Source organism: Tenrec ecaudatus, chromosome 9 (assembly GCF_050624435.1).
Source record: "Tenrec ecaudatus isolate mTenEca1 chromosome 9, mTenEca1.hap1, whole genome shotgun sequence".
NCBI lineage: Eukaryota > Metazoa > Chordata > Mammalia > Afrosoricida > Tenrecidae > Tenrec > Tenrec ecaudatus.
The window spans coordinates 96,916,870-96,938,988 of NC_134538.1; the positions used below are offsets into that span (position 1 = coordinate 96,916,870).

At 40.7% G+C, this 22,119-nt stretch overlaps 1 protein-coding gene across 1 annotated transcript in view; it reads left to right on the top strand.

The window, feature by feature from the left end:
- Positions 1–22,119, top strand: part of THSD7A (thrombospondin type 1 domain containing 7A) — a 301,694-nt gene that overhangs the window by 258,171 nt on the left and 21,404 nt on the right. Inside the window, exons 14-17 of the mRNA XM_075557342.1 lie at positions 11,047–11,225; positions 14,291–14,296; positions 16,154–16,287; positions 21,941–22,094. Of these exons, the coding sequence (XP_075413457.1) occupies positions 11,047–11,225; positions 14,291–14,296; positions 16,154–16,287; positions 21,941–22,094 (473 nt within the window). The remainder of the gene's footprint in view (positions 1–11,046; positions 11,226–14,290; positions 14,297–16,153; positions 16,288–21,940; positions 22,095–22,119) is intronic.

Sequence of the window (22,119 nt, forward strand, 5' to 3'; positions counted from 1 at the left end):
GGGTTAAATTTAAATAGGGGCGGATGCCAGAATTACTCTCACACAGGTGCCCCAGGGAGCACAGGAAGGTGATAAGGGTGAAAAGAGTTCAAATAGTTCCTGCAGCTGCCATTCATGTCACACGGATGGCAAACCAGACGTTATCATTTAGTTCTGTGGACACCAAGACCTGACTCCTCAACTCATCTATTGCTTAAGACATGGCTTCCAAACTGGGCTCCCCGGAGCCCTTCAGGCTAGGCTGTCAAACCCAGCCCCCCTATATATCCATTGTACTTACTGGGCTTTCTTTAGCTCTAGGAAGGATTGTTCCCGTGCTTGAAATAATTTCACCTTTAAAAAAAAAAGGTATTCATTCTTTACAAATCTAGATCACAAATAGATCAACATGAACTTTGTCTTCACCAACAATTCTGATCATTATATTTTACTCCTCTTTCTTTTAATTGACCTTTGACCCCTTTTCACCTCTAAGGCCATAGAAAAGGGATGGAGTGATATTTTGGTGATGCTAGTGGTATATTTATTATATAATGTATTTTATAGAACAGGTTTATTCATTAATTTATTAAAGGTTTTACAACTCACGAAGTTACAAAAATCCTGTGTGAAGACATAAATTCCTATTAACTTAATAAAATTTTGCACATACAAAGCATAGTTTTAAAGCTCTGTGCGGCACTCGTTGAATGTGTAAGAACTCTCCGGATTAGTAAGGTCCAATTTGGACAACTCCTACTGGTCCGTCAGTGGTATATGAGTTTGCCCTCGTTTTGTGAGGATTGAAAGGGGGCTGGTATTGCTGTGGAGTAACACTGGATTACTAACCACAAGGCAGTGGTTCATGCCCCACCACTCAGAAGGAGGACTAGGAGGCCATCTGAGAGTGTACCTCAGAAGCCCTGTGTAGGACTGCTAGAAACAGAATCAGCTCTAGGCCAGTGGGTTTGGGGGGCTCGATAGAATTGAGCCACCTACATGTGCTGTTTGATCAGGGCTTAAAATCACTGAAAATACTCCAAGCCTTGCCTTGCAAAGAAAACCGAAAAGAAAATACAAAGAAAACACTACTCTTGTTGCATTCAAACTCATAGCAGCCTTACCTACATAGAGTTTCTAAGGCTGGAAAGCTGTACGGGTGGGAGCGTCACCTGCTACAAAAGAATCGTCTTTCCTTGCTAGTGTAGCGGTGTGCGTTGGGTTGCCATCCGCACTGTCAGCAGTTGGAACCCACCAGCAGTGTCACAGAAGAAGGAATGGTCTTTCTACTCCTCTAACCGATTACGGTCTCAGAAACTCGCAGGGGGTCGCTCTGAGTCAGTATAGACTCGATGGCAGGTTGGTCAGTTGGATCCAATTTACCGACAAATTCTTAAAGACACAATCAAGAGTGAATCTCCTTTGTACCCCGAGGACTGCTATAGTTTCATAACTAAAATATAGATTTCCCCCGTCTACATCATCAAAATGTCTAGTAGACCGTAATGAAGCTTCAACAGAGAGAATCCGTTAAAAGGTCATTCACTGATAGCCTGCTATCCAGTCAATGCTGACTCAGAGCGATCCTGCGGGCAGGATAAAACGTTCCCTGTGGGTGTCCAAGGGTAGAAAGCCCCATCTTTCTCCCGAAGAGCTGCTGGGGCTTTCCGACTGCTGACCTTGCAGGTACAGCTCAACTCTAACCACAACTCCACCAGGGCTCCTCACACAGGCATTGTCTATCAGATAGAGACCAGGTATTTCTGCTCAAAAGGTACCTCTATGAGCACCCCAACCAATGTGTGCGTGTGTCAGATGTCCTTTCGCGGTAAAATTTTTTTTCTGGTTATTCTCAAAATTTATCCTTTCTCATCATAGTTGCATTGAAAGTTCACTATATTTCCATGACATTTTAATTATGCTGCATATACAAATATTTGACACCTTGTATAGTTTTATAAGTGGTCATTAAAAAATAATGATAATAAAATAAACTCTCAGGAAGTTCCTCCCCTCCCATTCTCAAGTAGTTTCCCCTTGTCTTAGGTCAAATTAATAACTATGCTAGTTTATGCATAGACTCAGCCTACACTATAGATTCACAAACTTATTTGGCCTACCAGTCCTTTTTCAGTGCCATGCTGACAATTAGAAACTTTTGTAGCATAGCCCATGATCCAGGATAAAGTATAGGTATTGCTTCTGCAGGCATCCACCCCCTGGATCATTCTAGTGTCTCCTGGGAGCGGGGAGGGGTATCGCCCACTTTCAAAACCACTGCTCTAACACATAACCTAATTTAAGAAGAAAAACTTTCGTAAAATTTGTGACCTTTTTTTCGTTATTTTCATCCATATCTGTAAATGGACATTTAAAAAAATTTTTTAGATATTTTAAACTCTGTACAGTTTACAACATGAATTCAATTATAAAATTATCATAGAACTGCTTCCAACTTATAACAAAGCAGGTGTATAAAACGGGGCCCCATAAAGTTTTCCATAACTGATTTTTCAGAAATAGATCAGGAGGACCTTTTTTCAAAATCTTTGGGTGAACACAATTTCCAGCCATTCCATTGGTGCTGTTGGATAAACATTCAGCTGCTAGACACAAAATCAGTGGTTCAAACCCACCAGCCTCTCTGAGGCTATCTGGCACATAAAAACTCACCATCAGAATCAGCTAGACGGCCGTGGGCAGTGGTGATGGTGTATTGGTGATGATTCCGTCACTCTACTGTTGATTAGGAGGGACCAGTCTGAGTCAACTCAATGGTGGTGGTTTGGGTTTGGTTTGGAACTCAAACCTACAATCATTCATTTGTTCCAAACATATTCAGTCCAATTATAATGAGTTTTAATTATAGCTATCTGGATAATTTAATTCTCATTGGTCCAGAAAAAAAGTCAATAAATGTGGAAAACACTTCTTAATCATACTCTGAGAGATTATCAATTCTTATTATAAAAATAGTTAAAGGATCAGCAAATGGAACCTACTTAACCTACTTTAATGAAATAATTTTCCACCTTATTTGACCGTCTTTTAAGAACTGTTAAACAATGATTAGCACTCTGCTTTGAAATCAGTGTTGAGCTGTTGTAAGTTTTAACTCTCTTTCTTGTGAAGTACTTCTCACCATCATGGAGTCTCTGTACACTCACCGTGACCCTGTAGCACAGGGCAGAACTGCCCCTGTGGGTTTCTGAGACTAAATCTTTATGGGAGTAGAAAGCCCATCTTTCTCCCATGGATTGGCTGGTGGTTTTGAAGTTAGCCGTCTGAGTTGTTGCCACAGTTATAGAAACCATATTTATCCCTATAAACTAAAATTAAAACATCTCAACATCATTTTATGCATTTACCTGGACACCTTGCGAGGACAATTACTGAATATACTCAAGTATAAGCCGACCCGGAAATCAGCCGAGGCTCCTAATTTTACCACAAAGACTACATAAAACATGTGCTGAAAAAGTCAGCTTATACATGAGTATATATGGTACATAGTATGTTGGCTTCCCAAGATTATCAAGTTACCAGGGGGCATCAGCAAGTTTACTGAAAAAAATCTATTATCTTTCACTTCCATTTTTCCACAGACTCTAAAAAAAAACCGTGTTTAATTGCTAAAGACGACCAAGAAACTTTTCGTTGTTTCCAGTGAACCCATCCGAAGCCTCAGAGTGAAAATTTGGTCTAGAAGCTCTCAGTATTGTTTGCCGACACGTGCGTTCAAATCTTATTTCAGAGGAGTTGTTTTTTGAGGTAGATTTTGAGATTTGTCCTGGTGTTTCACAGACAGTGCCAGAGTTGCTTATTCTCACAGCTGCAATTCTGAACGAACCACTATTTCACATGTTTTGGGTTGTTTTTGCAAATGAATGATTTTGTCCATCAGAAGTGAACTATTCAAAAACACACTGGTAATTGTGAAGGTTGTTGGAAGCCACCTTATCTGGACACTCATAATTCAAATAAATGAGGTGATTGGGTCTATCGCAAAGGCAATTTGTCCACCACCTGCCACTTTTACCCTCTGGTACCCATTCCATTCTGAAAGCAGTCCCAGATCAGATTATAGGATGCACAAAAGATGATGAGAGTCAAGAGTTTGATTTTTCTCTGCGTTGAAATCAGTGTTGAATTATCGAAAGATTTAACACCCTTAATTGTGAAGTCGGTTGTTTTATTTCCAGTATTCCTCAGAAACCATAAATTGCTGGAAGATGCCATCACTTTATTTGGCATTAAAACGCTCCAAATGGTTCTCTATCTCTCCATCCCTCCCGATCGTCTGCTGTTAATTGCCCTTAGACATGATTTTAGCTGAGAGCCCGGGGAATGCTTATCTAGCTATTCACTGGTAACATTAAGGATTTTAATGGTGCTAGATAAACATGACAGGCAATTATTGAATGTTGTTACACATCAGAAAATAAAAATGGGATGTTCAGCAATAGACTCTGCTGCTTTTGTCTTTAGCTCTGTGCCGAATTTGTGTCTTTTAACAGCTTAATAGGGTGAGTTTTATTTGCGAGATGTTCTCTGGAATGTGCTATTGGAAAATCAGACATAAAAGTTTTATATTTTCCTCCTTTATAATATAATGTGACTCCGTGTGAAGTCAGACATGTTAAATCTCACTAATACCACAATAATTCGGCAGAGAAAGTGGAAAGAAAGAACTTCATCCGACCCTTTTCTCCATGAAGCAGTGGCATGGTAGATTATGTGATTCTATTTTCAACTACAATTATAAATAATAAAAGGTCAAAGGTTTGCCCTTGACAGTCATTTAGCAGTTTAGTGAATGGGAAGACTAATACTTTCCTGGAAATATTTCAATATTATCTTAGCTTTTTAAATATTCATATTCTTTTGCCAAAGTTATTAGTAATATTTTCAAGTAATTGTTTTTAAAATTCATGAAATTTTCAAATACCATGAAATAATGAAGTCACAGAATGAGCGTGAATGGGAAATGGCCTTAGACACGGTCTTGTAGTTTGATCATAGCTATTAAACTCTTACTATTGAAAACCAAAGAAACTTTCGCTGGTCCTGTGAGGAAATCATGCTTAGGTATCGCGTGTTATTTTTTGTGAATGCATTCGCTGTGTGCTGTAGGAAAGAGAATGAAAAATTTGAACTATATCTCAACTATAGATAGTGAAGAGGAGATTGTTTCCCCACCTTGAACCATAACTGAAGTCAAAGTCTGGGGTTTCGTTAGATCACTGCAAAGTATTTACAGAATAAACTCACCTCCATTGAGTCAGTTCTGACTGATAGCAATGCTGTAAGCTATGTTTAAACAAGTGAGCTCTGCATATTATAAAGTACTCTTTCATTTTTTAAACTTTTTCTCTGGATAATTATCAATATTCCAAAAGCGCTTTCCAATATCAGAAGCTCAGTCAAAAGCAAATATTAACATCTTTTCTCTATCCCCTAAATTTCTCAAGTGAGAAAAATAACAACTAGTACAACTAGAAAAATATCCAACTTTTGAAGACTCTTATTACATCTAAAATTTGTCATCTCATTTTTTAAAATTTCATTTTATTATTCAGTTAAAACTCAATGCTATATTTTCCTACCTTTCAAATCACATCTAGGGATACATCTAACAGACATGAATATATATGTTCACCAAAAGACATGTTTTCCACAGGGAATCCAGGCCAGATAAACCCCTCAGTACCAATAATGAGAATAGCGATACCATGAAGGTAAGGGGAAGGTGGGGGATAAAAGAGGAGCCAATCATAGTGACCTACTTATAACCCCTTCCCAGGGGGACAGACAACAGAAAAGTGGGTGAAGGGAGACATGGGTCAGTGTAAGACATGAAAAATTAATAATTTATAAATTATCAAGGTTCATGAGGGAGGGAGGATGGGAGAAGGGGGGAAATGAGCTGATACTAAGGGCTCAAGTAGAAGAAAAGTGTTTTGAGAATGATGATGGCAACATACCGTATATATTCATGTATAAGCCAAGTTTTTCAGCACAAAAAATGTGCTGAAAAACTGGGGTTCGGCTTATACGTGGGTCAGTGGTACCGCAGCGAGGTGTAACATCTTGCTGCCCCCCACCCCGAGGTAAAGGGATGAGTCCCTGTTATCTCACAGGTGATTGCCATTTCTCTGCTGTTCATTCAAAGCCCCGCTGACACTGCAGGGCTTTGAATGTTTGTTTACTAACATCTAACCAATCAGAGCCGTCCTATGACTTAGACTGCTCCAATTCTCTGAAGCACCCATAGTGATTTCCTTATGCCGGCAGCTGAACTGGTAAGGATGTGTCTGTGGCTGCACTCCTTCTCTCCCCTCTGGTCTCTGTGTTAATTCACATCCTGCATCCCCCACCAACAAGGCCTCCCCGCCCTCCTCCCAGCTAACACATTGCAGGGTGGTGCGGGGGGAGGGCATTACCATGAAAGTTCTTTTCCAAAGTCTTGTTTTTTATCCTATTAGAAATGGATACCCTTGAACCAAAACAAAAATGCCGGTCATATGGGGTTGGTTTCAAAATGAATGTTGTGTCAAGAGCAAAAGAGAGCAATAACAGTATTGCAAGTAGGGAATTCTGTGTAGACGAAAAGCAAGTGAGGGAGTGGTGGAAAATTAAGGCTGACTTTGAACAGATTCCAAAAGCTAAAAAAGCTCATCGTGGTTTAATGTCTTTTTATGGGGCTCTAGAGAGTGAATTTCATAAATGGGTTATGAACTGTTGACAAAATGGTTACAGTGTAACATGCATAGGAATACACATACATGCTCTACAAATGGCTAAGGATGACAAATATAAAGCAGCAAGAATTGAAAAAGTTGCTGCGTCAGCAGGATGGTATACCTGCTTCATGAATAGGTTTGGCCTACTATGTTTGAGACAAACAACAAAGATTTCCCAGAAATTGCCACAAGACCTTGAAGAAAAATTATGTCATTCCAGTCATTTATTATAAAACAAAGAAGGATTTATAATTATGACCTGGCAGATATTGGGAATATGGATGAAACTGCCATGACCTTTGATCTTCCAATCAACAGAACTGTGGAAAGTTTAGGAGAAAAAAACATTTTTCTCAAAACCACAGGAAATGGAAAAAAGCACTTTACAGTTCTATCATGTTTGGCTAATGGAACTAAGCTGCGTTCTGTCATTATTTTTAAAAGAAAGACCTTGCCTAAAAAGATCCATTTCCCACCAAGAATTAAAGTGCATGCACATGTTAAAGGCTAGATGGATGAAGACGGAACAAAAAAATGTCTGGAAGAAATTTGGAACCAATGACCAGGGGCAGCCTTAAAGAAAAAGTCATCATTCCTTGTTTGGGATATGTTCAGAGCCCACCTATCAGATGACATAGAAAAAAATTGGCAAAATCTAGTAAAGTTACTTTAGCCATTATTCCAGGTGGGCTTACATCTGTACTGCAGTCTCTCGATGTATCTTTGAATAAGCCTTTTAAAGACTGTGTGCAAGGATGTGGCATGAATGGATGTCATCTGGTCAAGCCCGACTAACAAAAGGAGGAAATCTCATGAAGCCTGACATAGAGTTAATAGCAAAGTGGGTTCGAGATGCATGGGAAGACATTCCAGAAGACATGATGCGACGTGTCTTCCAGAAATGTAGTATTAGTAATGCTATGGATGGCAGTGAAGACTGCGCTTTGTGTGAAAATGACAGCAGTGATGGTGATGACGGCCATCTCAGTGAGGACAGTGTCTATGATGACCTCACACCAGCTGAAGCTCTGCATTGGGATACGGATGATGATGAGGAATCCAGTTTTGAGGGATTTTAACTCTTTACATTTTAGTTTGGTTGCTGATTGAGCTCAGGAATAGTACTCTTAAGGTATCATTGTTGATACCTTATTGTTTTTGTTGAACCTATCTTCAACTTACTGTGCTGGTTTACAAATGTTAAATGACTTGTCCTTTTATTTATGTTTTTTATATAAAATAAATATTTAAATACATTGGCCCACTGATATATCAATTTTTAGTAATTTTATTTTTATTTGTTTTGATTATTGACACTCACCAATAGCTTCTGCATTTTCCACCCTAGGCTTATACTCAATCCAATCAGTTTTTCTGGTTTCCCAGGTAATAATTAGGTACGTCGGCTTATTAGGTACTCGGATTGGCTTATATGGCACTTTTTGGTTCTCTTTAAAATCTGCCTAAATAATATGTCTACATTCAGAGGGAGTTTAACAGAATGAATGTAAGCCTTTCACACAGAGAACTATAAAGCACCATTGAAAGAGATTCAAGAAACATAGCTGACTGGAAATGCAGGGCACGTCGGTAGCTGTTTGATCACAATATTCTTAACTCCCTTGTTTAGCAGATTCATCACAACAGCCCCATTCAATTTGAGATCCCAGCTTCCTTTAATGAACAAATTGGCAAACTCCTCCTCAAATTAATAGGGGACTGTAATGGACTCAGAAAAATCTTATTTTGAAAAGAGTAAAGCACTAGGGTTCATAAGTCTGGGTTCACAGTGTAGTGCAATGTTCGAGTATTTCAAACAACGTGGTCTTGCATAAAGATAAGCATAAAGATCAGTGCCGTTGAACTGAGCATCCACAATTAAACCCGTACATCACTGCGGTCAGCTGATTGTCCACAGAGGCACCAAGACCTTTCCAGAAGCACAGCATCATCTTTTGAATAGAAGAGTCTGGCACAACTAAAGATCAAAGAAGCCCTTCTCACGCCATGTGTAAAACTTTAACTCAAAATGGATCACAAGCCTCAATCTAAGAACTAGGACTTTAAAATTCTTAGACTCATTCGTAGGTGTAAAGAACTGTGACATGGAATAGATATGAAACGCAAGCAACCAAAGGGGAAAACAGATAGTCAACGTTAAAATGTAAAAACTGTTGTACTTCAAAGAACATTATCAAAAAGTAAAATGCCAACCCTAAGAATGGAGGGGGGCCTATGCAAATCATGTGAATTATAGGAGACCTTTCGCTAGATTTTACAAACAATTCTTAATAGTGCAACAATAAAAAGACTATACCCCAATTAGAATTTTGGCAATGGATTCAAATAGACGTTTAGCCAATGAAGACATGCAAATAGCGGTAAGCCCATGATACATTGACCAGCACTGAGTCATTGAGTCTCTGCGAGACTACCTCCCAGCCCCCTGGGAACTAAAATCAGAAGGTCACGGTGAAAAACGCTGAGAAGAAGGTGAAGCGTGTGCAAATGCCGTTGGTAGGAGAGTGAAATAGGACAGCCCCTTTAGAAGGCAGCCTGGCAGGTGCTCAAATAGTTACATGGTAGTTGCCATGAGTCTTAGCAGTTCCACTCCTGGTGTATATTCAAGGGAATGTAAACATACACTACACGAAAACTTAACCCAAGTGTCCTTTTGAATAATATTCATGATGCCTAAAAAAATAAGAACCACCCAGATCTCTAGGAACTGAAGGCCTGACAAAATGTGGTTTATTGTTATTTGTTGCAGTGTGTATGTGTATACGTACCTCATACCTTCTTACTGTGAAATAAATAACCTTGTTACTGTAAGTATAAGTACTTCATACTTTTTATTGTTATTTACAATTTTAATTTAACAACTTTATTTCACAATAAAAAGGAATGAAATACTTATACATTCCGTAGCATAGAAGAACCTTGAAAATATTATACTAAAGATTCTAATCACAAAATATATATATTATATTTATATCAAGCATCTAGAAATGCTTTATATAATGAAATACACACACATAGAAAGTAAATGATTATTGACCAGAGCATGCGGGGAGGGAAGGATGGGGAAACAACCCTAGTGACTCCTGTTTGAAGTGACAAATATATGTTTAGTTTGTAGATGATAGTGTGTGACTCTGGATATACTTCACAGCACTGTAGTGTACACGTTGAGAGATTTTATGGTTCCGTGAATTCGATCTCAATATTTTAACCCACATTTTTTAAACCCCATATTTCTGTTATGAAATATCTGTCATTGTTGGCAAACGGAACCTCTGCTGCTGACGAAAGCTGCAGCAGAGCGTTTCCTGGTGTCCGAGGGCCCACTCTGCACAGGAGGGAACGAGAGCACACAGCCGGGATCAGGACCTGGGACAGGGAGCCGCGCTTCCACACCTTTGCCTTAAAAACAGTGCCTCCAGGAGGGGCTTCGCAAGGGTCATTTGGTAGTATGGATCTGTTCAGTGCAAAGCTCCTATTTCCCTGAAGAACTCTGAGGGAGGCCGGTGTGATTGGATGGAGCGAGACTAGGGAGAGCCGTCAGACATCCTTTTTCCCCATTCCTTCCTGTGTGACCTGGCACGTGTCAGTTACCCGTCTTCCCTTGTTTTCGTATCTGCCCAATGCAATAGCAGTACCTGCCCAACACAGCCATGGGATTGTTGACAGAGTCAAATGGCCATAGACAGGGAACGTGTTTTGAAATGGACTGCACCATGAAAGCATGAGGCATTACTTATTTAATCCCCTTCATGCTTCTTCTTCAGATGTGCCTTTCCAAAAAGGGGCAACAGGAGGTGTTAAGTTAAATGGCGCCTGTAGGACTTTGATTGAGCGGGACCGGCTCTCCTCCGTGAGGGAAAGCACCGCACAGACTCCGAGCCCTGAACGTGTTTGACACTAACGAACAGATAGGGTTTTATAGAACACTGTGTTGTAAGTTTTTCAGCGTATCATTCTGACATCATGAGAAAGATATGGCAGCAGACAGGTTATTGTCAATTAAACACGAGCTGTCAGAAAGTCAGAAATGTTGAAATATGGTGAGCACGAATCCGGAGCAGATCATATGGCAGCTGCTCAGCTGTTATTTTAACACAGTCGCTGTGTGTGTGTGTGTGTGTGTGTGTGTGTGTCTCGCTTTCCTACAGAATTTAATTAGCGTCCCTAACAACGCAGACATTTCTGCCTTTGCATGCTGCCGTCGCGTCAGCAGTGGACCTTCTCAGTGAGCAGGGGCGGGTGGCATTGCGGAAGTAACATGTGAAGGAGATGGCTCTTTGGCTTATTGTCATCCACTCAGGTTACATTGAAGAGGCCTGCATCATCCCTTGCCCCTCAGACTGCAAACTCAGTGAGTGGTCCAATTGGTCCCGGTGCAGTAAGTCTTGTGGAAGCGGTGTGAAGGTTCGGTCTAAATGGCTCCGTGAGAAACCATATAACGGTGGAAGGCCCTGTCCCAAACTCGACCATGTCAACCAGGTATTTTTTTTATCATTGAGAATATTACAATATTGCTTAGATTAATAGTGATCAATGTTTTATTCAAAATTAAGCATAAATTATGAGCAATGAATAGCCAGTTTATTTCTTTAAAATGCCTGAATAAACACATACATAATATTAAAATTCTAAACAAAATTTATGATCTCTATTCTCAGGAGATTTAGTTATGTGCACGCACACATGCACAACACGAGGACTTTAAAAAACTGTGGAATAACTATCTTTTAACTCCATGTTTTTCAAACTTTTTGAAGTGCACATACAGACACATGTCTATATAAATCATCTCTATATACACACATCTGTTTAAATCAAACGTGAGTATAGCTCATGTGTTTGTGTTGATTCCTGCTCCTCAGGGTCTGATATAGAGGTCCTGGGACTGCAGATCTTTACAAAAGCAGAGCCTGACCTTTCTCCTGCAGGGCAGCTGGTGAGTTTGAACTGCCAGCCCTGGAGTTTGCCTGCCAACTCCTAACCTGGAGTGCATCCAGGGCCGTAGATAAGTAAATCGCCTGAAAATAAAGAGGGACAACATCTGGCTTAGGATTGTAGTTATATATATATAACTATAAATACATAGTGGAATATCAGCTGAGGCACCTAAGTTTTTTTTAAAACTGCATAAAAATGTGCTGAAAAAACTTGGCTTATGTTCAAATGTATACGATACACACACATATAGTTGAATAAAAGAAAATATCTACCTCTGAAAAATATTTGTTTTTAATTTGTAATAAAATTATATCAGTTTTAGATGCTGTAAGCAAGATTGTCACACTCATGAAAGTTTAACTAGACTCTCAAAAAGACATCCAATTACCAACTACCAACACCTGATAGCAAGTTTAAATTAAAGTTGAAGAAAGTATATCAGTTTGTATCTAAAATTAGGAAACATCTGTATTTATTTAAATTTGTTTTATATAAAATAAGTTTGAAGAAAAAATTTAAAGGTTTACGAATACACTGTAGGTATGCTATAGATCTGTTTAGTTGTTGGCTTCTTCTATTTTCTTTTTTTAAAGCATTTTACTAGGGGCTCATACAAGTCTTATCACAATCCATACATATACATACATCAATTGTGTAAAGCACATCTGTACATTCTTTGCCCTCATCATTTTCAGAGCCTTTGCTCTCCGCTTAAGAGGACTTGATGCAAAGGGCTTCTTCTGTTTTCTTTGGAACTTTATTTGACTTAGGCTGTCCATTTTATTTGCCTCTCGAAGCATTATTATGATCGATAAAGTTGAGGGGCAGTGAAAAGAGAGGAAGACCGGGGGCAAAATACATTGACACAGTGGCTGCAGCAACAGGCTCAAAGGTCACAATGGTGAGGCTGACACGGGGTCAGGTCGTGTTTCATTCTCTTGTCCATGGGCTCTCTGTGAATGAGCCGGAACTGAGACTGCACCTAACAAAAACAGCATTATTCCTATTGTTTAAGGAAAGGGATGATGGAATGAATGTCTACTAATTTAAAAGTGATATAATATGTATTAGACAAATGTTAGCATCGTTGACCGACATTTCACCAATCTGTGTAATTGTTAAGATGTGTAGTCAAATTTAGACTGTAGTCAAATGAATCAATTCCTTAATCAAATAGAACTATTATATACTACACATCCACTGCCTTTCCAGAGCAATATTAATTTGTTCAAAACAACATATGATGTTTTAAAAAAACCAACTTTTTAAATTAAGGACACAATTAGATGAAATTTTACATTCCACAGACAGTGTCTTAAGAGTGTTGATTGGTTTGTGAGGTTTCAGATGTACCCTTTAAATAGCTACTGAGAATAGCTAATACACTGCACTGGCGCCATCTACTGGTACTCAAGCCTCTCATGGAGACACAGCATTTCCACAGGGTTACTGATGCTTACAAAAAAAGAAGAAATCTCCATTCTACCACCAATGTGAAGCAGAATAAATGATTTGTGTCATTTATCATGCAAAAAAATCACTTTACACGCTTTTAAATCATGCATTTCTAATAATAAATTAAAATTTAGGGTATAAATTATCATCTTTATTCTTAATAAAGAATTCCACACATACTCATACCCAGTGCACGGTATTTGTGTATGTGTGGATAACCAGTCAAATCTTCAGTAAAAAAGTTGTGTTTTCTTCAGCATTATCTTTAAGAATGTGTTTCCAGAAGTTCAAACAATATGTTCTTGCTATAAATTTTGTGCCAAGTAATTTTGGTATAAATTTTAAAACCCATGTCATTTGTGAACAGGGATATAATCTGATGTAGAATATTAAGGAAATGTGTATGCATTTCTATCCGTTTGTAGCTGATTTGTCAAGATAGAAGTATATGAAAAAGGAAAGCTAAAGAAGAAATAGTAAATTCATGAGCACTTTGGGAATAAATGTATGCTAAAAAAGAAAGAAAGTAAGAGAAGGAAAAAATCTCCTGGATATTTTGGTATTAGTGAAATATTTATGAAATGTAAAGAACAGAAAAAGTACTATGTTTACATTGGGAATTAAAATCTTGCTACAGGTATACATTCATCAGTATAGTAATTGGCGATCCATTAATATAAAAATAGTCTCTGAGGTTTTGTTTTCCAGTGGGAAACAGTATTTAATATTTCGTTTCCTCTGAAGCATGGATTGATGGATTGATTTAGATTGATAAAAAGGTAGGTAGGTAGACAGGTAGTCCATTTTGTGTGGGATCACATTGTTGGTATCATTTGTCAGTTCCCTACAAACTGTCATGTCGATTGTAGAATCTCTGTCTCTAAGAGGATTTTTGCTGCTCATCTAGACCTTTCCTTGGCTATACAATCTGCAATATTAATTTGTGCTTCTTACTTTTCAACATTAATTGCAATCTACTATTTGTTTGCTGTTTTATGTCCCAAGATTCAATAAAATATTATAATTCATTCTGGCCTAAAACATTAATAATACTCAACAGTTAGAATACGAGTTCTTATCATGGTTTTCTGACAGTCTTGTCTCTCTTTGTTTTTCTCCCCTTTCCGCGTCCATCGTGGTTGCTACTCCAGGCTCAGGTAAGAAATCTGAACTCCAAGCTTCCTATGAAAGAATTGTGTTTTGCTTTGTTTGGTTCTGTTTTGTTTCCCCATCATTGTCTTCTATTTTTACTGGAGGCGAAACGCCACAATCGCCATGAAACTTTTGCTCGGCAGCTGTTCCCTGGCTTACGCTGCCTGGCACCGTCACCCGTGTCTTCCCGTCCACTCCGGGGCAGGGGCAGAGGTGAAGGGCTTGGGTAGAAGGAACAGCCTTCATTCACTGACGAGGCAAAGACACGCCTATGCAGGCTCTCCGGCTTTTCCAAGGGAGAGGTAAAAGGGGACAGCGGGCTGAAAAGTCAGTGGGTGGAAATTGTTGGAGCTAATTTATGGTCCCTCCACGGCGGTAGGTTAAAAGGAAGTCATCAAGAGAGTAGGGACCGTGGTACCCCCCCCCCCTCGGATGATTTACTGCCTCAGAGCAATGGGGTACTGCTTTCCCGCGAGGTACTGGGTCTAACTTTAATACAGTGCCAATAGTGAAGGTGACCATCTGACCAGCATTGAGATTATTGCTCTGATGGGGTGTATTTTATCCCCATTTGGAATGGACCCCTTTATTCACTTGCCATGCGTAATCAATCCACTAAAATTTCCGAAGTTGAAGGAATTTCTGCCAAGGACTGCTTAATTTACCCTTCAGTAATTAGTTCAATAAAGCAGTCACAAATTATAATGTATGCTTTATGTATTTGTACTAAATGGGAAACAGGTTATTATAAAAATATTGTAAAAGTCATTCTCCCTTATGGTTGAGTTGAATCTGTTTCCCTGGATCATGGGCAAACTGTTACCTTTATTTAATGTTTTTTCCCAGGGAGATAAGAGAATTATTGGCTCCTTGTTCCCCAAAGCCTGCAATTAAACATGCCGCCCCAAACATGGCATTGGAAGTCCTTGCGGACAACAGACACAAGCAAAAGTACGCTTTGCTCCGTGTACCTCCCAGTGCTTATGGGTTGTAACTGTGAGACCGGGGCCTGTTTCAGATCTCAATTCCAAGCCAACATTGATGACAGATTGCTTTTCAGGGGGCGGGGGGAGAGGGGCGTGGTGTGCTTTATTGTATATTACATATGCATCACTTTAGTTTTACGTACGGTACACCAACAAAGTGCATATCCTCCTCTGTAACTTTTAGAGGAGAAAGACTGCGCTGTTTTATTTGAGAGACAATTACATTCAGATACTCAGTGAATTCTTCCAGCCATTAATAAACAAAGCTGTTTTGAATACCTGAGCTGCAAACACCCTGGGCTAAACACTGGAGTCCCGTCAAACTCAAGTTGCATAAACAGATGGTCCAGGAAATGACAGTCGGGTCGGCGCAGGAAAAGTGCATGAACCTGATGTGACTCAGTGGGTCAGATCTACCCTTGCAGCAGAGCGACAGAATGTAACACGGGGAGCCCTGGGCTACGATGCGTATGGTCAGCAGTTTGAAACCCCCGGCAGCTCTGACAGAGAAAGACGGGGCTCTCCACTGCTAATAACAGTTCCGGTCTTGGGAATCCTCAGGGGTCACTGTGAGTGGCGCTGTCCTGCCTGCAGTGAGCTTGGGTTTTTGGATCCCTGTTCACTAACCAGCAGACTGTCTAGAGACTTCGTTATGGGAACCCTTCGGAAAAATCACGGGAAGATTCCAACATCTTGTCCTTGTTCTTTTCTGTTAACTTTGTGAAGCTTCTTTGTATGAGTCTTTCGGAAGCATGAGTAATAAAGCAGAGGAGTAAAAGAAGTCACCCAAGACTTTGCCGGTTGTCATTCTGTCAGTCTCGCCACGGGCTCTCGGAGGGTCCCTTAGATGTTCCCTGAGAACCTGGTGTGTTTCAGGTGTATGAGGTCGTCCCGTGCCACAGTGACTGCAACCAGTACATATGGGTCACGGAGCCCTGGAGCATCTGCAAGGTGACCTTCGTGAACACGCGGGAGAACTGCGGAGAAGGCGTGCAAACCCGGAGAGTGAGGTGAGGCCGCAGCAGGTACACAGAAGCAAGCACAGCACCATCCTTCAGTTTCACAGGCAGCTCCTTGAAAGCACCTTCCTCCCAAATCTCCTGCCACTGTGCCATTGGGAAGGAGTCTGTTTTCTAGCGAAAGGCTAGGGCGATGCTCTCCATGAGGCAGCTCAGGTCCAGGTCCCTCTGAGCCTCTGTGGGGTTGCAGCAGCAGGAATCCCCTTGCCAGGAAAGGCTTGTTTTGTGTTGTGTTATGCAGGACGTCTGCCGGAGCAGCACTGTGAGCTGAGCTAATGCGTATTTCCAGCCACAGACTCCTTTTCTTAGGCTAACTAGATTCTTAACTGGGGCCATCATGGTCTAAGGGTTAGACTGCTGACCTCAAGTCAGTAGTTTGGAACCACCAGCTGCTCTGTGGAAGCAAAATGAAACTCTCTATCCCCACAAAGGTTCACAGTCTCCGAAACCTGCAGGAGCAGTTCTCTGTCGCTGTTAGTGCCCCTGGACTCAGTGGCAGTGTGGTATTGCTAACTTCATGTCAATGGTCCCCTGGTGTGAGGACCAGCCTCCTTATAGCAAACTGGCTAATTTTTAATATTCTCCACCTCCTCCAGGTAGTCTTCCTGAAACCCTACGCTAGCTAGGGCCTGCCATATATGGTTCTATAGCTGCTGGTTCATCATGTGGGTGTTCACCGTGCAAACCAGTTAAAATCAGATAAAATGACAGATGCACTTCTTCAGTTGCATTAGCCATGTTTCATGTATCCAGCAGTCATGTGTGTCTAGAACCTATCCTTTGACTAAGTTGGTGAAGAATTCCATCATCGCTGCATTCCATCATTCTATTGGCTAGTGTTGAATCCTATCAATAGAATTCCATCATTCTATTGGCTAGTGTTGTTACACACAACCTCCTATACATCTCTCCTTGAATTAAAAAGGTCATTGCATGTGTGTCATCTTCATGAAATTCTTGGCCCATGGGAACTCTGTAACATCACAGAACTCGCTCAAACCTAACATAAATGTACTCATCCAATCTGCCATGTAACCCCGACAGGATCTTCCAAACACGTGTTATCTTGTTTCTGACGCACAATGACCCTGTAGAGAGGATAGAACTGCCTCTTAATATTTCCAAGCTACGCGTCACATCTTTCTCACAGAGCAGCTTGTGGGTTCCACCCCCAACCATTTGGTTGGCTCCCTGGGACTTTAACCTATCTTTCTCTCACAGGGCAGCTTGTGGGTTCCACCCCCAACCATTTGGTTGGCTCCCTGGGACTTTAACCTATCTTTCTCTCACAGGGCAGCTTGTGGGTTCCACCCCCCAACCATTTGGTTAACCCTGGACTTTAACCTATCTTTCTCTCACAGAGCAGCTTGTGGGTTCCACCCCAACCATTTGGTTACCACCCCCCCCCCCCCACTTCAGCTTCTGCCTGAGGGCTCCTTTACAGTGTCTCACAAAACAAAAGCTGCGGCAATTAAGTTGATTCTAATCCAGTAAACCCGTTGCCATTGAGTTAATTCAGACTCACAGTGGCCACAGCAGTTCTCAACCTGTGGGTCGCGACCCTTTTGGGGGTCGAACGACCCTTTCAGAGGTTGCCCGAGTCATAACAGTAGTAAAATTACAGTTATGAAAGTAGCAATGAAAAGAATTTTATGGTTGGGGGGTCACCACAACATGAGGAACTGCATGAAGGGCCGCAGCATGAGGAGGGTTGAGAACCACTGAACAAGGTTTCTGAGGCTGTAAAGCTCTGCTAGAGCAGCGAGCCTCATCTTTCTCCATGAAACAGTTGGTGAGTTTGAACCTCCAACCTTTTAGTTAGTAGGTCAGCACACCTGTAAGCGCCACTGTGAAACAAGTGCATGAGATTTTGTTACCTCGATTTTATAGATCGGATTCAGAAGTACTAAATGACTTACCAAGCCTAGGAACCTGATAATACGGCCAAGTTAGAGTTCAAAGGCAATCTTTCCATTGTTTGTACTAGAACTGTTTCCATTAACCCTGCTCTGTGTCAGCTGGTAGGCGGACCCAGAGGCATCCAGCCTGTGTTGTGAAGGTCATTCTCACCCATAACTGAGCTTCTCTGTTATGTTTCACTTTAAGATTCATATTTCTTCAATTGTTTCAGTAGAAAAGAACAAAATTACTTTTGTGTCATAAAATCTTTGCACGTACTCCTATCAAAGATTGTATTTCCAATGGGAATCATCCCTGTTCCTTTTTAAAAAATGAAAAAGACCGAGGTTCTGGTTCCTACCATTCTCCTTCAAAATGAGGATTTCTGCTTAAAAATTAAAAATGATTTCCCTTGCATTCAGAAGTGGATCAGATTGTTCTTTTATTAGATAAAAATAAAAGAAATCGTAATGAAATAAAGACTGTTTACAGCTTTCCCTTGGACTATCCATGTGCACATTTTTCTTGTGGTTTTGCATTGCCGATACATACTTCCAGTGTTTGCCACAAAGAAAGTAACTTTTTAGATCAATGTATGCTCTCAGTAAACATCAGTAATACAAACAGAGAAAAGAGAAGGCCGCTATTGATCGTGAACTCTAATAATGTCACTGTTTAGTTACTGATCGAGTAGTACACCGCCCTGATCCCATCCTCTGCTAATTAAGGTCAAAATGTCCCGCTTAGATGCAAACATTGATACCAGGCAACAAGATCCACCTGTAAGAGAACAGGTTTCAATTTCTCCAACCCCGTTCTTCCTCTTTAAGGATGGTATAGTGTAGCATTGGTAGGGAGAGTGGTCGGCCCTGGCAAGATACGGTATCTGATCACTGGCATTGTATAGAATTGTCAGCACATGGCGATTTAAAAACTAGCAAACAGACAGAATGTGGTTGGTTTAGTGTTGCTTTTGCTTCTCTCCGTACACTATACACTCTTATTCCTGTACGTGGTGGCACTGTAGGCTCAACTGCTAACCTGAAGTTTGACGGTTCAAACTACCAGTCACTAAGTGGGAGAAAGATGGGGATTTCTGCTTGCATAAAGATTTGTAGCCCTGAGGTCAACACACTATTTATAGGCGTTTCTTTTGTTTTTTTTGTTGCTGTTTTGTTGTTGTTTGTTTTCTTTTGTTTTTGTTGTTGATGTTTTGTTGTTGTTGTTTGTTTTCTTTGGTTGTTTTGTTTTTTGTTTTTCTCTGCCTTGTTTTTGTGCTTATTATTGCCTCTGCATGTCTATCTAGATAAGATAGGTGGAATAAACAATCTGGAGGAGAAAACAACAGACTGACACTTCTGGGGGCACACAGGAGAGGGGCAGACAGGGGAAAGAAAGGGGCTGTCAACCAACCCATGGACAAGGGAACAAGTGAACTAAAATTGGTGGCAAGGAGGGCATTGGATGCCTGGTGGGGCTAGACAAGGGCATTGTAGCCTAGAGGAATTACTGAAATCCAAATGAAGGCTGAGCATGAGAGTGGGACAAGAGGGAAGTAAAAGGAAATTGAGAAAAGAACTAGGAGGCAAAGGGCATTTATAGATGTCATATGTACATCTATATACATATGTAAATATGTTTATATAGTGATAGGGAAATAGACCTATGTATATATATTTAAAGGTTTAGTATTAAGGTAGCAGATGGACATTGGGCCTCTACTCAAGTACTCCCTCAATGCAAGAACACTTTGTTCTAATAACCCGGAATTCTGTGATGCTCACCTTCCTTGCACGCCCAATGAAGACAAAATGGGTTCATAAGCAAATGTGGTGAAGAAAGCTGATGGTGCCTGGCTAGCAAAAGATATAGCGTCTAGGGTCTTAAAGGCTTGAAGGTAAAAAAGTGGCTATCTAGCTGAGAAGCAGCAAAGCCCACATGGAAGAAACATACCAGCCAGTGTGATCATGAGGTGTCGATGGAATCAGGTATCAGGCATCAAAGAACCATTGATAATTTATTAATTTGTTTCATGTCTTACACTGACTGAGTGCAATGTTTTTTTTTGCAGCAGAATAAGTTTTGAACATTGGACTAGTCATTGTCTTCCCAGAGCTTCCACACTAAACTACAGTCAACATAGCATTGTTCTTAATGCTGAAAATAGAACTTTTTCTTAGAATCCAAAAGTCTCCCAAATAAATTTATAATTTCATTTTTGTTTCAAGAATTAAATCATATACCTATGCACTTCTGCTTTTTTGTGATTACTTTTTATACATGTATCTAATCTATTTAAAAATGTGCAAGTGAATATTTATGTGGGTTTTTTTCAGTCCACAAGCCCAATCAAGACATGTAAGCCCAGCTTTGCGATCTGAATTTCCCCAAAGAAAAAATAAATGGCATTTCACTTAAATGTGACTGCCCTCCATAGAAAGGTAGAGCAGATTTATAAAGATGCAATGTCTCAACTCACTCTAAATCCATGAGAAAAGTTGGAATTTTAGATATAATTGCTAATGTAAGTCAGCTGACAGCTTAAAACCGTGCAATGGGTCTGAGAGGCTTAAGAGCTCAATCTTCCTTTTTCATCTCACGAGATGCCGCTCTCTTCCAAGCCCATTAATCTGGTTGCCCTTCGTGGAGTTGGAGACAAGGGACGCCTCTACGAGAACATTGCCCACGGATGTTATTAGCTCCAGCGCAAAAGGAAGTCAGGTGCCAGTCACATTACTTCACTACCCAAGAAATAAGTTCAAAAACCCTTCACAAATACTGAGATCAGAATAAAACTGAATTCAATATTTGAGTTCTGCTACAAATCAAACTAACAATACAAAATATTTCAAAATAAAGGAAGATTCGGTCAGAAAATGACACTGGGCAGTGTTCCCACAGGAAGGGCACTGTCCTCACTGCCATCGAGAAGTTGCTGATTCATAATGACCTGCTAGGACACGGGAGAGCTGCCCTGTGAGTTTCTGAGATGGGAACTGTTTACTGCAGTAGAAAACCCAGGTGGTTTCAAACTGCTGATCTTGAGGGTCACAGCCTAACACAAAAGCACTACACCACCAGAGACCCTCTAAAGCAGGGAAAGATGTTACTCTCACAGAATGACTGCAAAAAGAAATCGATGATGGATAGATAGATAGATAGATAGATAGATAGATAGATAGATAGATAGATAGCCTAAGCAGCATTGCGTGTTTGGCATGGGACTGCTAATTTCAAAATTGTCCATTCACCCCGCCAGCCACTCCACTGGACAAAGCTGAGGTCTGCTCCCATAAAGAATCACAGCTTCAGAAACCTTATATATGGTCACTATAGGTCAGAACCTACTCACTGTTAGTGGATTTGGTTTTAGTTTATTGCAAACAGGCAGGGGCAGGGCGATGCTTCCACTATTGCCACAGGAGAGAAAGACCAGGTGAATCATGATTGAAGTCTGAAGCAAAGGGCAAGGGGGGCCAAACAAACACCGGTCACCATGAATCTCATTCCAACTCATCGTGACATCGAATATATCATAGGGTCGACAGTGGTTGGTTTCTCAGAAGTGAACCTCCAGGACGTTGTCTAAGGCACTTCTGGATGGACTCAGGCCTGTTATGTGGTTAACAGTTGGGATAACTTTAGGAAGAAGAGGGAAGAGAATGTAGAGACCTTCCTTGCTCACTGGGAGGGGAGTTCACCATTGTTTGACACCTGATTGCTTCACAGACGTGTTTTCTTCTAGGTGCATGCAGAACACGGCGGATGGCCCTTCAGATCATGCTGAGGATTACCTCTGTGACCCAGAAGAGATGCCTCTTGGCTCCAGAGAGTGCAAACTGCCATGCCCCGAGGACTGCGTGATATCGGAATGGGGTCCCTGGACCAGATGTGCTTTGGTGAGATGCTTGATAGGGAGTTTGC